The 16,161-nt window shown below is 40.7% G+C and overlaps 1 protein-coding gene across 2 annotated transcripts in view; it reads left to right on the top strand.

The window, feature by feature from the left end:
- The window catches only part of ZMYM2 (zinc finger MYM-type containing 2), a 185,168-nt gene that overhangs the window by 63,980 nt on the left and 105,027 nt on the right, over positions 1–16,161 (top strand). For both annotated transcript variants that reach the window (XM_065420814.1, XM_065420807.1), the window contains 2 exons: positions 6,325–6,490; positions 7,931–8,143. In XM_065420814.1, the coding sequence (XP_065276886.1) occupies positions 6,325–6,490; positions 7,931–8,143 (379 nt within the window). The remainder of the gene's footprint in view (positions 1–6,324; positions 6,491–7,930; positions 8,144–16,161) is intronic.

Raw genomic sequence — 16,161 nt, 5'->3', positions numbered from 1 at the left:
AGTACAGTAAACAATATGGCATAAATTCACAAGAAAAAATAGTGAAAACATCTTATTATATAAATGCTTCCATTGTGAGAAGGAAAAGGTGAAATCAAGGGGCAAATACGTAGGAGAAAAAAATATTGAGATTTGGAAAGACATGGCAGAGAAACATAGGAAGACTGTTCCATCTACTGGGAGTTATGGGGGAAAGCCCTGGCCTAGGCAATGGCTGGAAGGGAAAGGGAGAAGAGCAATAAGCTGGCAAGCCTGTGAGAGGGCCCATTGCAAATATATATAGAAAGTCTTAAAAAGAAGCCTGGGAATTATGAATTCAATCCTGAAATCACTCAGGAGCCAGATAGGTCACTCTTCTCTGTATGTGTGAAGGGGTGGGCACCTGCTGGAGTCTGGAGAACGGGGCCTTGTGGAAGCTATAGAAAGCAGAGTTGAAATAGTGAAGGCATGAATAAGGGCTTGAGGGCTTCATCCCATTTTGGGGTCAAGGCAGTGTAATATGGGCAGTATTACAGAGGTAATTAAATGTATTTAGACAGTGTTCTGCATTTTCAATTTTTACCGATTTTCACCGCTAAATTACCTTTTTTTTAAGAGTTCGGGTTTTTTTATTGATTTTTACACCCTCATCAGTCCACTCAATATTTTTTTCAGGTACTTATTTTTGTTAAACACTTATGCTTTACATAATTGTTGTGTCCTGCAGCTCTGAGATTGAAGCAGTTACTCAATGTAAAACTCAGAACACACACACACTGGAGGTCAGAAAATCAAACAATGTTAATATTGTGCTATGATTGGCTCACAAAGACATGCTGCCTGCCTATTGTTTTGTGTCTGTTTAGAGCGGCACTAAATTTAAACAATCAGTCCTCCACAGATAAAGATAGCTAAAGTAAAGAGGTAAACGTGGGGCAAAACCGCAAATCTGTGCCTGAATACCAACAAAAAATCAGTGCTAAGAAATTTTCAAGGTAAGTAAAGGCGGGAGTGAAGAGGATGCATTGCGCTGCAAGAACTGAAGCACTGAGGTCAACGCTCGCGCTGACAGAATAAAGGAGCACGTCGAAAGCAAGTGACACAAGAATCTGACCCCTGAAGTGTTTGATGCCAAAGATTCTTTTTGGAATGTCACCCAGGTATTGCACTCCTTCCTCAAGGTGAATTTTGCAGCAGACTGTCACAGTTATGCCGGAGTGTTTCAACCATTTGCCACTAAAGATGGAATTTCAAATCTGAAAGGGGAATTAACTATTTACACGAACATGCCTAACCTGACAATATGAAACTGGATGTGCTAGCTTTTTGGGACAGTCATCAAAACAAACTTCCTGACTTCAGCAGAGTGGCATGGCATGCTTTGAGTGTATCCCCTGGATCTTACTGATGCAGAGCGCTTATTTTTAAAGACAGCAAGAGACTCAACATGAATGAGAATACTTAGAAGAAAATTATGTGAGCATACACAAACCAGGATTTCTGGAAAAACTATTGTCTCTTAGAGAGACACAAAATACCTTTTTGTACATGAAAAAAGTTTCAATTATACTGTAGTAAAATGTGTATATTATGCATGTTTTTTTTCCCCAATTTTTATTTTTTTAACCCGATTTCATCCTAGTTTTAATGTCTGGAAAATAAAGAAAAAATCTCAATTTTTTTTTTTTAAATAAAAACTGAAAATGCAGAACACTAGACATAAATAATTAAAAGTCATAGTTCATCTTGAAATTTATTATTGATTCATTACTCAGAATGCCTAAAAGAACCATTGGGGAGCTTAAGAATTGTACACTAGTAACATTAGACTTGCAAATTAGTTATTCTTAGGGCTGTCAAGTGATTTAAAAAATTAATCACGATTAATCGCACTGTTGAATAATAATAGAATACCATTCATTTAAATATTTTTGGATGTTTTCTACATTTTCAAATATATTCAGTTACAACACAATAAAAGTGTACAGTGCTCACTTTATATTTTTGATTACAAATATTTGCACTGTAAAAAGCAAAATAAATAGTATATTTCAATTCACCTAATACAAGTACTGTAGTGTAATGGCTTTATAATGAAAGTTGAACTTACAAATGTAGAATTATGTACAAAAAATAACTACATTCAAAAATAAAACAATGTAAAACTTTAGAACCTACAAGTCCACTCAGTCCTACTTCAGCCAATTGCACAGACAAACACATTTGGTTACAATTTGCAGGAAATAATGCTGCCCACATCTTGTTTACAGTGTCACCTGAAAGTGAGAACAGGTGTTCGCATGGCACTTTTGTAGCCGACGTTGCAAGGTATTTACGTGCCAGATATGCTAAACATTCATATGTCTCTTCATGCTTCAGCCACCATTCTGGAGGACATGCTTCCATGCTGATGATGCTTGTTTAAAAAAAAAAAAAAGTGTTAATTAAATTTGTGACTGAACTCCTTGGGGGAGAATTGCATGTCTTCTGCTCTCTGTTTTACCCACATTCTACCATATATTTCATGTTATAGCAGTCTCAGATGACCCAACCCATGTTTGTTTTAAGAACACTTTCACAGCAGATTTGAAAAAAAGAAAATCAACCTTCTGCTGGTGGCATCTGATTCATGATGATGATGAAAATGAACATGCATTGGTCCGCTTTGCTTTGGATTGTTATTGAGCAGAACCCATCATCAGCATGAACGCATGTCTTCTGGAATGGTGGTTGAAGCATGAAGGGACATATGAAACTTTAGTGCATCAAACTTTAGTGCATCAGGCATGTAAGTATCTTGCGATGCCTGCTACAACAGTGCCATGTGAACGCCTGTTCTCACTTTCAATTGACGATGTAAACAAGATGTGGGCAGCATTATCTCCAGCAAATTGTAACCAAACTTGTTTGTCTGCACGATTGGCTGAAGTAGGACTGAGTGGAGGTTCTAAAGTTTTACATTGTTTTGTTTTTGAATGCAGAAATTTAAGGCACCCCCCGCCCCCCCCAGAGCGGAGTCGGTGTTTGGGGCAGGGGCAGCACGCGGAGCTCCTTGCTGAATGCAAATACCACCAGAACCAATCTTTTGGTTCTCTCTTAGCTCCTGTGATCAGCAAGGAGCACCCTACCTTGCTCCTTTGGATTAACTACAGCAATGGGAGAATCCCTCCCATTGCTATAGTCAGTTGTGTACACTGAAGCGGTGCAGCTGCAGCACTGTAGCTGTACTGATGTAGTGGTTTAAGTGTAGACATAGCCCTAGTCTTTTAAATTCTCCCCCTAGGCTTCAACTGCTTAGTAAATCTCTGTATTGAAACCAGGGCCTGGACAAAGTTGCCCTTGTTTAACACTTCCTTAGCTTCATGTCTAAACAAGAGTAGAAATCTATGCTACCTATTTTTTTAGTTAGTGATCCTGTATTTTCTGCACTCCCCTCCTCCACCGTCCCCTCTCAGTATCCGATTTACTGGATAAGGAGTAATCTTGCTGCACTGTGTCAATGCCATAGCTATGGGAAAGTTGGCCAGTTTTCCCCCCTAGTTGTAAGATGGCAATACGATCTGTTCTGAGCACATGGAAAAAAGTAGGAAATTTGATGTTGCACGGTGAGTTTAGTGTTGTTTTGATGTAACACGCTGTTAACTTAAGTTTTAATTCAGATTTATAATGGCTGTTTGTAAATTGAGTGATATCAACTGACTTCTAAAAGAAGATGAAATTTAGAGAATCTGGCAAAGATTTGCTAGAAGTGATGTGATTTTTGGGTGTTCCCCATAAGACCCCTTAGAGGTTTTTTTTTTTTTTTTTAAATCCAGCTGTTTAGTAGGTCTTAAGTTGGGCACTCAGAAATTTAAGGCGCACAAAATTGTTAGTCACTTTCTGAAAATTTTGGCTAATGTGTTAAAAGTTCATTATTTTTCCCCTCAAACTTTTATTAAAAATTGCCATTTTTTCCCTTTTTTGATGCTCTTACTTCTCTCTGATCATAGTCAGTGAAACTATTCGTGCTAAAAGTTAAGCACGTTTGTAAATCTTGGCCCAATTGATGCCACAGATTGTAAGCTTGTCAGGGCAGAGGTGCTGGCGTTCTGTTTCTGTGATAGTACACAAGCAAGTTGTCTTGTCTTGTAGTCCTCTTGCAAAAGGCCCAGCTTCATGCTGACATCTTTTCAGATGAGGGTAGATCTGAAGGTGTCTCACTGTACAGGCAGTCCATGCCTTTTCCAGAAGCAATCTTTAAAGAGTAGCATACAGCATTCCCTTTCCCCAGAGGCTGTATGTCTTTAGTGCTTTCAGTTCCTCCCAGTTTATTATCTCGGAACTGAACATGGGATAGACTTGTCTGTCCCCAACACGAGAATGTAACATGCTGTCACTTGACCTCCAGACCTGCCCAGTCTATTCTTGCTTTATACTGCTGAATGGTATTTCCATTGCATCAGTAATCATAAAAAAACAAAAGCCGTGTGACTGTAAGGAAAAGGGAGATATTTTTCCTCTCTCATAACTTCCGTGGAGGATGTGTGGGGGAGGGGAGGAGAGGAAGAGGAGAGGGAGAAAAGAACCCTCTGGTCCGTGTGTATAACAGTCCTTTGTGCCCAATGCACGGATGATATGGATGTGCTACAGCCCCAGCTACAGAATCTGGCTCTTTAGTTTAAGTTGTAGAGACTCACATTTTTAGTTTTATGGGAGTAAGGTTCTTGTGAAGTAACAGCAAAATTCACTAGCAAATATCACTTGTGTTCAAAGCAGTTAAGCTTATCCATTGTCAGTTGAGTTTGCTCATTATTCTGTGTCTATTGTTAACCACAGCTTTCTGATGAATATCTATAATGTATGATGGATTTGATTTGGAAGGGGCTCTTCATTTTAGGAGCTAGAAGTATCTCTTAAAAACTCTGCTGCCATCTGAAAACCAAGTAATCTAACGTGTTGAAATAATTAGATTCATAAGACACCCTACAGTTAAAACTGACTGACTTTAAACCAAGCTTACTTTAAGAACATTTTAATGTAACTTTAGATATCTTGTTAAACCCAAAGTTGGTAAATTGGTTGTTAATATTATTATGTCCTGCTATTTTTGCAGAGATGGCCAAACAATTAAATGCGGAAGGAATAGCATGCAACAAGGCATACAACTGAGATTATTGCAAATGTTAAGGTGCATAGTGACAGGTTTCAGAGTAGCAGCCGTGTTAGTCTGTATCCGCAAAAATAACAGGAGTACTTGTGGCACCTTAGAGACTAACAAATTTATTAGAGCATAAGCTTTCGTGGGGGTTGTAGCCCACGAAAGCTTATGCTCTAATAAATTTGTTAGTCTCTAAGGTGCCACAAGTACTCCTGTTATTTTTAAGGTGCATAGTGTAGCATGAGGCTGAAGACCAAGTGTATCTAGCACTAGCCACAGAACACAATAGTGCAATTGACTTTTAATGAGGAGAGGTGTGAAGGACTAGTTCAGAGTAATTTATTACTGTTCATTTGGTTAGTCCAAAAATAATCTGCTGTCTCAATTGTATGTTTAATCAGTTACAGCTAGGTAGTCCATATTCAGATTGGTGATTTGGAACTTCTTTAGCCAACTTGATTACTTTTATAAATTGTGCCTATTTTTTATTTAAAATGATGCATTGTAATATCCAAGCACACCAGGCAAATTCAGAGTGGAGTTTTGCTCTTAACAAAAATTTCTGGCTACAGCTAAAAAGACAGCTCTTCAGTGTCCTATTTCAGAAGAAAAGAATCTCCAAAAATAATTAAAGTGCTGATATTAGTTGTGGCAGTGTTATGGGTTTTTGAGGAGCAGGAAATAGATGTTTATTGACTGAATTAGTTTTTTTAAAATACTTTTTTTATTGTTGGGAAGCAGCTTTTGTTTAAAAAAATCCGTAGTTTTATGTTTAAATTTTATTTTTTTGCATGTACTAAGTTAGATATGCACAACCAGTAACTGCTCGTTGGTAAAAGCTGTTTTACAAATACTCTATCTTCAATATTGGAAGTAATGTAGGGAAAAATATATAGCCTGATAATTCTTTTGGATATATAACAGAAATTGCTTTGTTTTAAAGGTCCATTTGCAATGTTAATGTAAAGTTTCTCATAACTGTATATTTTAGCAAGTAGTATTAAACTCAAGAGAAACAAATGCAACAGATAGAATGATTAATTGATGTCAGTACAGTGGGGCCGTCTTGAAAATAGTATTGAACCAAAAGCTGTTTGGAATCTGAGAAATGAAAAGTGCATGGTGGGTGGGGAAAAAAGAATCAATTATATTGTTATAAAATACAATTTAAAAAAAAAGTTTTATGCTCTAGCGCTTTTGTCTTTCAGAGATATAACAACAATGAAAGGCACCATTGTTGCTCAAGTTGATTCCAGTGAGTCTTTCCAGGAGTTTTGCAGTACATCATGTTTGTCCTTCTATGAAGACAAGCATAATCCCTCAAAAGGAATCTTGAATAAGTCAAGATGCACTATCTGTGGTAAACTAACTGAGGTCAGGTTGAATTATTGGTCTCAACTCTTAAATTACTTACTAATAGAACATTTATTATTAAAAAGTTGATTGGAAAGAATGGTAAAATGTCTATTTTTTTTAAAGTTGTCCAGTTTTTTGTATTTCTACACTTATTAGGCTTAATATATTTAGCAATTTTATAGCTCTTGCCATCTTCAGTCATGCTTTATAATGGTTAGATAATATTAATTTCTGTAAATTTCTTTATTGCATATTTAAATTTAATAAATCTATGAAGACAGTTGTGTATTACTAACATTTTTGTAGTCCTGCAGCTAACATTTTGGAGTTCACTTTCATTGCTGCCAAGGCTTTTCTTTAGACAGCGAGTAATTTAAAAATTTTATGTTGAATTGATCACTGTTGATCTCCATAAGAGCATAAGAATGGCCATACTGTGTCAGACCAGTGGGCCATCTAGCCCAGAATCCTGTCTCCTGACAGCGCTCACTGCCAGATGCTTCAAAGGGAATGAACAGAACAGTTAGAGAGTGATCCACTTCCTGTTGTCTAGTCCCAGCGTCTGGCAGTCAGAAGCTTAGGGACACCCAGAGCATGGATGACCATCTTGGCTAACAACCATTGACAGCCCTGTCTTCCATGAACTTCTCTAATTCTTTTTTGAGCCCATTTATATTTGTGGCCTTCACAGCATCGCAGGGCAATAAGTATCGTAGGTTGACTGTGTGTTGTGCTTTTGTTTGTTTTGTTTTATTAATTTCATTGGGTGGCCCCTGGTTTCTTGCATTCTTAAAAGGGAGAAAAGTAGAAACAGTTATTGCTCCTCTCATATTTCATTTTTCAATAACTATATTTTGAGGGCTCTCAAAGTATAAATCCAATAGTAATTGATACTGATCAGTACAGTACATACAAATGTTGCCATCAAAACAGTTCAGGATTTTCTCTATTCTAATTGCATATTTTGGAGAATCCCCCTGAGTAATGAATAGATGGTTTGTATAGTAGAATATACTCTTATTTAAATTCTACTAAATTGGGATTACTACATTCTGGATGCAAATACTGGGCCCAGTTTACATAGCAACCTATATGCATCCTTTTAGCCCCAAGACAGCCTTGTAAATTAATAGCCAAATATATTAAAAATCCTGCTCACTGCCAACAAAGCGTATAAAGTGCAGGTGGGGAAAATGATGTAAATTAGCTCCCCATTCTCTTGAGCAGCCTTGTGTGAATCCCACCCTGTGACCTTGGATTGGTTTCCAGGGCTGCAAGAACAGCTGGGGCTAGGTTTTTGCCCAGAGATTGCAAGGAGACAGAGTTTGCTTTGTTGTTATAGTTATTTCAAATGCATATGTCACAATATTATCTAGGGTTTCAGTTGAACCAGATATTGTTTAAGTTGTGATTGTCAAGTGTAATACACTGATGAAAAACCTTGATTGTTTTTTTTAGATTCGCCATGAAGTTAGCTTTAAGAACATGACTCATAAGCTGTGTAGTGACCACTGCTTCAATAGATACAGAATGGCAAAAGGTTTAATAATGAATTGCTGTGAGCATTGTGGGGAGTACTTGCCCAGTAAAGGAGCTGGAAACAATGTCCTTACGATTGATGGTCAGCAGAAAAGATTCTGCTGCCAAAACTGCGTTGGTGAATATAAACAGGTAACTACTTCTATTTATAAAAAATGAAATTTAGCCTATAAATTAAAAAACAAAACAAACATTAGTACTGCTAAGATGCATTCTGTTCTTGATTAACTGATTTTCTTGGGGCTGTCTAAATATAGAATACGAACAAACCTGAAAGACTCAGCTGCTTAACCTATGTGAATTTGTATGTACATTTGTGGGAGTGGAACTCTACTCATAAATTATTATTGTAAAGGGAGACGTGTCTCTTAACCAAAAATACTATTGACTTAAAACAATTGAGGAAGAAAACTTCTATCTTTTTAGTGAAGGCTTTAATTCTTAATGTACTTATTTATGGTGAGCATGACAACTCCATACCTATTGGGCAACCCACTAGTGCTTGGTTAGATGTAGAAGCTCACTTACTTGCACTTTTAGACATATACGTAAAGTTAAAAATGTATATGGGCCATGTAGTCTGGACATGGCTGTTGACTCTCTTACCTGTACATTGGATATACTTTTAGTTCCTTTTCAGTGTAGACCATCCCAAGTCCAAAGCTAGGCTTTACCTATATTCCTTCATGCATGAAGGTTTGAAGGATTTTGTGTCCTCCTTTGCTTAGCTTCCGTGTGCTCTTGAAATTATTATAGCGTTTGAAACACATCTTGGTTTTTTACATTCTAGTCTTCAGACAACATTTGCCCCCTGCGTTTGCTTTAGGAGGCAGTGGTGAGCCATCACTTAACACTAGTGGGGAGGTTGGAGTGCTGTTCAAACTATTTATGACTGTAGCGATGCGGGACTCACCCCTGTGGCGCCTCCTGCTGGTCTCTCAGGGAATTAGCTCGATTTCCAGTCTGGAGCGCCCTCTGTAGGCCGGTGTCCCACTTATTTCCGGCCCCGTGTCCCTCCCGGACCCCGGTGCCCATTCTCTGGGGTGCTGCCTCCTGGCAATACCCCCATACTCTGCCTCTGGTTCTCCCCTCTCTGGGGAATCCCCAACCCTCTAATCCCCACCTTGCCTCAGTGTAAGGCTACTGCCAGTCATTGTCTAGCCCCCGTGCCCTGGGGCAGACTGCAATATAAGCCACTCATCACCGGCAAAGTTGGGTTTGGACCTGCTGCCTTTGCCTGCCCCGGGCTGCCCTCTGCAACCCCTAGTACCCGTTGGCCTTCTGCTAGGCCGCAGCCTGGGGCTTTCCAGGCTGGAGCCTCCCCAGCTCCTCTGCCTTTCCTCAGGTACTCTGCTCAGGTCCCTGCAGCCAGGTCCGTCTCCCTCTACATCTAGAGAGAGACTGTCAGCTCCTGGCTCACTGGCCTTTTATAGGGCTAGCTGTGGCCTGATTGGGGCATGACCCACCTGCGGCTGCTTCCCCAATAAGCCTAGTTGCTGCTTTCTCCCAGCCACAGCCCTCCCCAGGGCTACTTTTAACCCCTCCTGGGCAGGAGCGTGTGATCACCCCGCTACAATGACCTAGCAGGATAATTCACAACCATTGTTATTTATTAATTTTTTGGGCTGGTCCACTGTAGAAATTTAGTTTTTTCTATAGCGTGCATCTTTTATCTGAAATGTCATGGTGGCCTCGTATATGCAGTGTTAAGCATCTAGGGACGGTGTTTTAGGACTTCTGAAATGAATGTTCCACTTGTAACATATGCCTATATTTTCTGTAGTTTTGGAGTAAACCTTTATATACGTGAGATGATGTGTTACTTTACCAAGGCTTCTTTGAGATGGTTGTGCACCCAGCTGCGTTGAGGATTCTTCTTCATTTCTTTTCACTTTTTGAAGCTGGTGAAATACAATCAGTCAGAGGGAGCCCAGTATCGAATTAACAAAGCTCCATTATATTTGATTAATAAAAAGCTCTATAATGTTTGATCTCTGTTCTATATTGCTATTCCATTTTTGAACGGCAAGTGCTGCTTGCCTTTACCCTTTTTGGACTGCTTCTTTGAGCTTGTACAGAACTCAAACAGTATTTCTGGGAATGTATACATGTATAAACAGCACAACTGAAAGCATAACATGAGCCTTATTGTTTTATCACACAGCAAAACCAAAAAAGGGCAAAATAGGTTTTCGAGATACTAAAAATGTAGGCATAGACAGAAGCCATGGAAAGACTTGGAGAAACGTTGAATAAGCACTCATGAAGGAACAAAAAGACACAAGATTAACTTTGAACTTGGGACTGTCACACACAACCTAAAAACGTGCATTGATGAAATGCCATGTGAGCATGGAATTATGAGAGGTGGAACGACAATTCTGTATCTATTATACATTCATTGCAAAGTGTACTTTGTCATCTGTCTGTTTAGATATTTTTGTACTATTGTGTTCAGACATTAAATCCCCATATGCTAATGAGAGGATGAAGTGGCATGGCATTGATAGGATGTTGTACTCTATTGTGTGCTGGGAAATTGCATTATTAGTAAACGTCACCATTAGTAGTGGGTATTATGCAATAGCATGCTGATCCTGAAGTGAATCTCTCTTTTCTTGACCTGGATAGTTTTGCTGCATCCATTGCCATCGGCAGACTTTGTACCAGCAATATCTCTTACGTTGTGAAAGGATTATTATGTATTTGATGTTGGGGGGCTGAACGGCTTATGGAATGGTAATGAGCTGTGAAAAGATTAATCTCTAGTGCCAGTTTGCATCCACCCAGGTTGTTGTGACCAAATGTAATTCATAGTAGGTTTTCAAATATTATAGACAGTGAATGGTGGATTTAAAATTCTTGTTTAAATGAGATACATTCCAAAAGAGTATAATTGTTCTGATGGTGTATGGTGTGGGTGGCAAAATGTCTCAGGCCATAATTTAATTTTATAATGACATATCTGTCTAGCAACGTGCATTTATATTTTAACTTGAATTTGAAATTATTTGAGGAAATTTTGGAAAATGATTATTAACTTTTGTTAAGTGCTTTGGGTGCTTCTTGTGAGAAGTATAAATGTATAGTCTTGTTCAGTAAAGGGTTTTTGTATGGAATGTGTCTATCAATTTAATCTTTTAAAGGAATTTTGACCATGAAAGCTCAATCACTGCTAGCAATAGGTAATTATAGATAAAATATATTTACTTTCCCACAATAGTACTAGACCTCTTTCTGGGGATTTTTCTCTGTCATTTTATTTTAAAGGGGAGTGCACCATAGAAAAGGAGGGACAGACATCTAAAATAATATAGAAAGAATCCTCCTTTTGTCAAACAGTAATATAAGGGTTGATGGGGAAGCATTTGGCTACGTTAGTATTTTGTTTAGCAGATTATCATCCTGTGTGGTATACCTAAAATTTTTAGTGAATATATTCCACTTATGTGCAAGCAATTGTACAATAAGTGGGGTCTATTTTTTTGCTATGAAGAGTTGTATAAAACTAGTATGTCATGTACTGTAATTGTCATAACAATTGGTCTTTTATAAATATGTAGTACTAGTAAACTAGAATTGACACAATATTTGTACCTACCTACTTAATCCTTATGTGTGAAATAAATATTACTTAAAAATGTTTGGAACTAGTTTTCATAACATATGTACATTTTTTCTTAGGATTGAAGTGAAATTATGTGCAGACCAAAATATTATGCCTTTTGGCAGGGAAATTGGTGGTAGAGAACCAGGACAAATGGGTCATGATTTGGTGTGGCTGATCCTTCATTTTACATTGTGGTGGTGGGGGAGACAGGGAAAGAGGAGACAATGCTGGTTTTGAATTAGAGGGACATTGGATAAAATAGTCAAAAGCTCTTGTCTCATTTTCAAAACTATGAATGCACTTAGGAGGTGAATTCCCATCGACATAAGCTCCTAAATAGACATGTCATTTTTGAAAATGGGACTCTAGGGCCTAGGTACTCTTAAAAATTCCATCCTTCATAACTAAGGAGATGATAACTGGTCCCTCTTTTATATAGCACTAGTGAAACTGTACTGTATACACCCTGGATGCATTAGCGCTTGAAAGATATCTATTAAACTAAAGGATAACTGGGGAAAAGTTGCAAATGAATAGGCAATGGAAAGATGAGGAATGCTAAAAAAAACCTAAATAGGAATACCTTGACCAAACTATTTAGGTATGATTATTTAAAGTGTGTTGACACCCACGAGGGAGACCAATTATTTATGGTGGCACAAGTGGGTATAATCAAGAAATGGAATGATATTAAGTAAAGGGCAACTTAGGTTAAATGTCAGGAAAACTTTTTAGAACTGTATGTTAAACATGGAAGACACTTCCAAGCGAAGTAGACCCTGAACCCTTTAACTGTCTTATTTGTTATTGATGTACATACTCTCTAGCACTGGGAGAGGTAGGGAGCAACTCAGAGAATGACTCTAGAAAAGTAAATTAATTACCAGACGAAAACAAGATATTGTTTGAGTACATGTAGCCGTGTATTCCATTTAGGTGTGTGGGTGCCCAGTGCAGTGGAACCAGAGAATTTTGCCTACCAGCAAAGGTGGGGTGCTTGCTCCTTGTGGCTGTAGCACCTCCCCTGGTTCCATGAGGTGGTTCCATGAGTTCCTTCTTATCGCTGTTGGGGGTTTAAACAATGTCCCCCCAACAGCGATCCCCACACTTGGTGCTTGCTCTGTCTTGGTGAGGCCTACATCAAGGAGTGTTGTGTGATCTGAAGATCGTTTAAGAAATGGACTCAAGTGGCTTGGGATCCTTGCCTGAAGAAGCGCCTGCTTGAACAGGCCATGCAGCCTGCATTGGTACCAAGGCCCTCATTGGGTCGGAGATTGCCCTTGAACTTCCGGAGAGCTGCTGCTTCACATTCTGGAGCAGGCGCCTCTCCGAAGAAATGGAGAAGCCGTTCCTTGTCAACTGTGCTGAGGAAAAGATTGCATAAGACCAGCTGAGGTTGCTCTAGGTCTCAGGGTGACTCTTCAACCTCCCCAAGGAAAAGTGTGGACAGGTGCAGAGTTGGTGCTGGCATGTGTGATGGTGCAGGTATCTTAACCCTTCCCGGATACTAAGTAGGGAGGGTAGAAACCCTGTACCGTTGACTCTGGGTGTCCGTTGAGTCCAGTACCGATGAGGGAGATGCAAGCACTGACAGTTTCCACGTTGGCAGCATACCGGGCAGCTATAGACCTCCTCTGCCTTTCGGTCCTGACCTCTCCTTTTGTCCAGGACTTTGCCAGGGGTGCGCCAACTATAGCCCCTTTGATCGAATGAGCTGCTGAACCTTTGGGTCTGTCAGCACTGCAACCCAATGTTCCCCTTCCACAGGTTGTGTAAGCAGGGCTAGTACCGGGATTGGTATAGAGGGCCTTCATACCAGGAACCTCCTTTGCGCTGCTGCAGTCACAACCACAAATGCTTCCATGGTGGCTTTCACCACCCTCGACGTTCGTACTGTCAGATGCTCTGGTACCGCTGTTCAGTTTGGGACTGACACTGCTTCCAGCACCGGCATGCCTGGTAACCAATGGTACCGTCTCCATCAGCAGCCCTGCTTTCTGCCTTGTTCTGGGTGACGGATGAGTCAGACCGCCTCCTCGCTCCCTCTGGTCTCACTCTGCCCTTATCTCTGCGATCCTGAGGCTCCTCTGCGTCTGAGTCAGGGCTGTCATCCTCCCACTCTCCATTGCCCAACCAGCATTGAGGGCTGCTGATGGACCATTATGGGTACCAGGATTGGCATGCATCTCATACTTGGGATGGAGGTCCCTGGCCCGGTGCCTACTGGGCTGGCCACCAATGCCATATCCATGTCAGTAGCCTGCTTGGAATCTGTGGGACACTCCTCAGTTGTGGGTGTCCCGCTCTTTGTCTTGCTCAAAGGTGAGATTGCTGGCTAGGTCTGCGGTGGTGAGCGTCAATCTGCTGCAGGCCTAGGCGCTGGCCGTACTTCTCCCTGCAGAGCCTCCAGAATTGTCCTGTCCAGGTTTGTCTACCCTGGAACAGGATCTGGCTTTGGCTCAGTTAAGAGTCTCATCTTTGCCTGTGGACAGTGCTGTGCTGCCTGGCTCATCCTTCCCTTCAGTACCAGAGGACTTTAAGCCATACCAAGACCTTTTGCGGTATGTAGCTGCTTCCCTCAATATGCAGGTAAAGCTCTTTCAAGAGAACATCCACAAATTGGTGGACATCTAACAGCCATTTGTCCCGGGAGAGTTACCCTTCCTATCAGTGACATGCTCCTTGAATCAGCTATGGCTCTCTGGAGCATGCTGGCTTTGGTACAGCCTGCAGCTAAGTGCATGGAAAAGCCCTAGCTTGTTCCTGTGCAGGGATTTGAGGGGTTTTACTCGCATCCAGCCCCAAATTCCTTAGATGTAACTGCAGTGAATGACTGAGCTCATCAGGGCAGGTTTAAATCCACCCCTGAGGATAGGGACACTCAATGATTGGACCAGATGGGCAGGAAGATGTATACCTCCTCTTCTTTACAGATGTGAATTGCTAACCAGCAAGCCTCACTGTCCAGCTATGATTTTTTAAAATTGGACAGCTATGTCAAAGTTTGCAGACCAGCTGCCTGAGACCTCACCAGAGGAATTTCGGGCATTTGTCACTGAGGGCTGCTTGGTGGCTAAGACATCCTTGCAGTCTGCACTAGACGTCGTGGACACCTCAGCTAGGGTGATGACCTCCACGGTCACTATGAGAAGAGGCTGCCTGTCTGCAGAATCTGGGTATTTACCCTGATGCCCAGAAAGCCATTGAGGATTTGCCCTTCAATGGTCAAAAGCTGTTCGCAGACAAAATTTACAAGACACTGCATTCCTTCAAGGACTCCAGGGCTACACTGCGCTCCTTGGGGGTGTACATGCAGGCAGGGATTTGGAGCAATCAAATTTTTGAATTGCTCTGCTCCAGCACCAATAGTGACTGCTCCAGCTCCGCTCCGCTCCGCGCTCCGACTCAAATGAATTTTTAACTAAATAAAAAAGTGCATACTGTAAGTTTGAAAAAAAAAGTTTTTATTCAGCCTTTTAAAACAATTTAAATGTCATCAACAATGATACAAACTAGAATCATTCATAATTCATTCTGTAAAAAATTATTGCAGCAATCAAGTCATCTTTCATAGCCTGCCGCAAATCATTTAAAATTAACTTTAAAACCGAAAACAGTCGCTCTACACTAGCTTGAGTTGTTGGCATGCTCGAAGCAATTCTACAGGCAGCCTGAATGCGGTGTGGGTAGCTGTGAATGGCCTCAAAAACAGACTTAACTTTTAGCCTACCAATAGACTCCATCGCCTCACAATCTTCCCGAAAGTTTTTCTCGAATAATGCTTCATTACAATTATGAATCGCAGAAACTCGCCGGCGTCTATCTTGTTTATCCAATTCCTTTTCGAAGTAGTCCTCTTCTGAAGAATTGATGCTTGAATTACGTCCATTTCCCTGTGATGGTTGAAGACGTCTCAGGGATGGATGCTTGAACAAGTTCAGAGTGGAGACGGAAGTTTGAGAACACCCTGCTATTTCTGAAGGATGTGAACTTTCCAAAACTACAGATTCGATTGTTGATGACTCCTTTTGTTGTTTCATTTTCTTCAACCTCTTTTGCTGAGTTCTACAGTGCACATTTGGGCAGCCTTTCCCTCCCCTGAGGCAATGGGACTACCCCAGAAAGAGGTTGATAGGTCCCACAGGAGAAAATAGGCTTGGGATTCAGCCAGGTCACACAACCTCCCCCAATGCCTTCCAAATGCCTATTTTCACTCCTTGGTTCAAAGCACTGTTCCACTCTTTCTCCCTCCTCATCTCCCCCCTTTGGGGACTGGGTGGCCTCTTTCACAATGCTTGGGGCTCAGCTACCCCTACAGCTGGGTCCTAAGCACTGTCAGATCCGGTTATGCCATTCAGTTCCTCTCCCCACATCCTCCACTCCCTTCCTCCCTGTCCCTCTTCAGGGAACCCTCTTGCGAGATATTGCTCCTCGAGTAGGTCTGTTTTCTGATAGCTTTGGGAGTGGTGGAGGAAGTTCTGCCAGAACATAGGGGTCATGTCCTCTACTCTTGGTATTTCCTAGTACCCAAATCCTTAGG

This window comes from Emys orbicularis, chromosome 1 (assembly GCF_028017835.1).
Source record: "Emys orbicularis isolate rEmyOrb1 chromosome 1, rEmyOrb1.hap1, whole genome shotgun sequence".
Taxonomy (NCBI): Eukaryota; Metazoa; Chordata; order Testudines; family Emydidae; genus Emys; species Emys orbicularis.
Note: the sequence above shows the minus strand (reverse complement) of the source record. Positions and strands in the feature narration are given on the sequence as shown.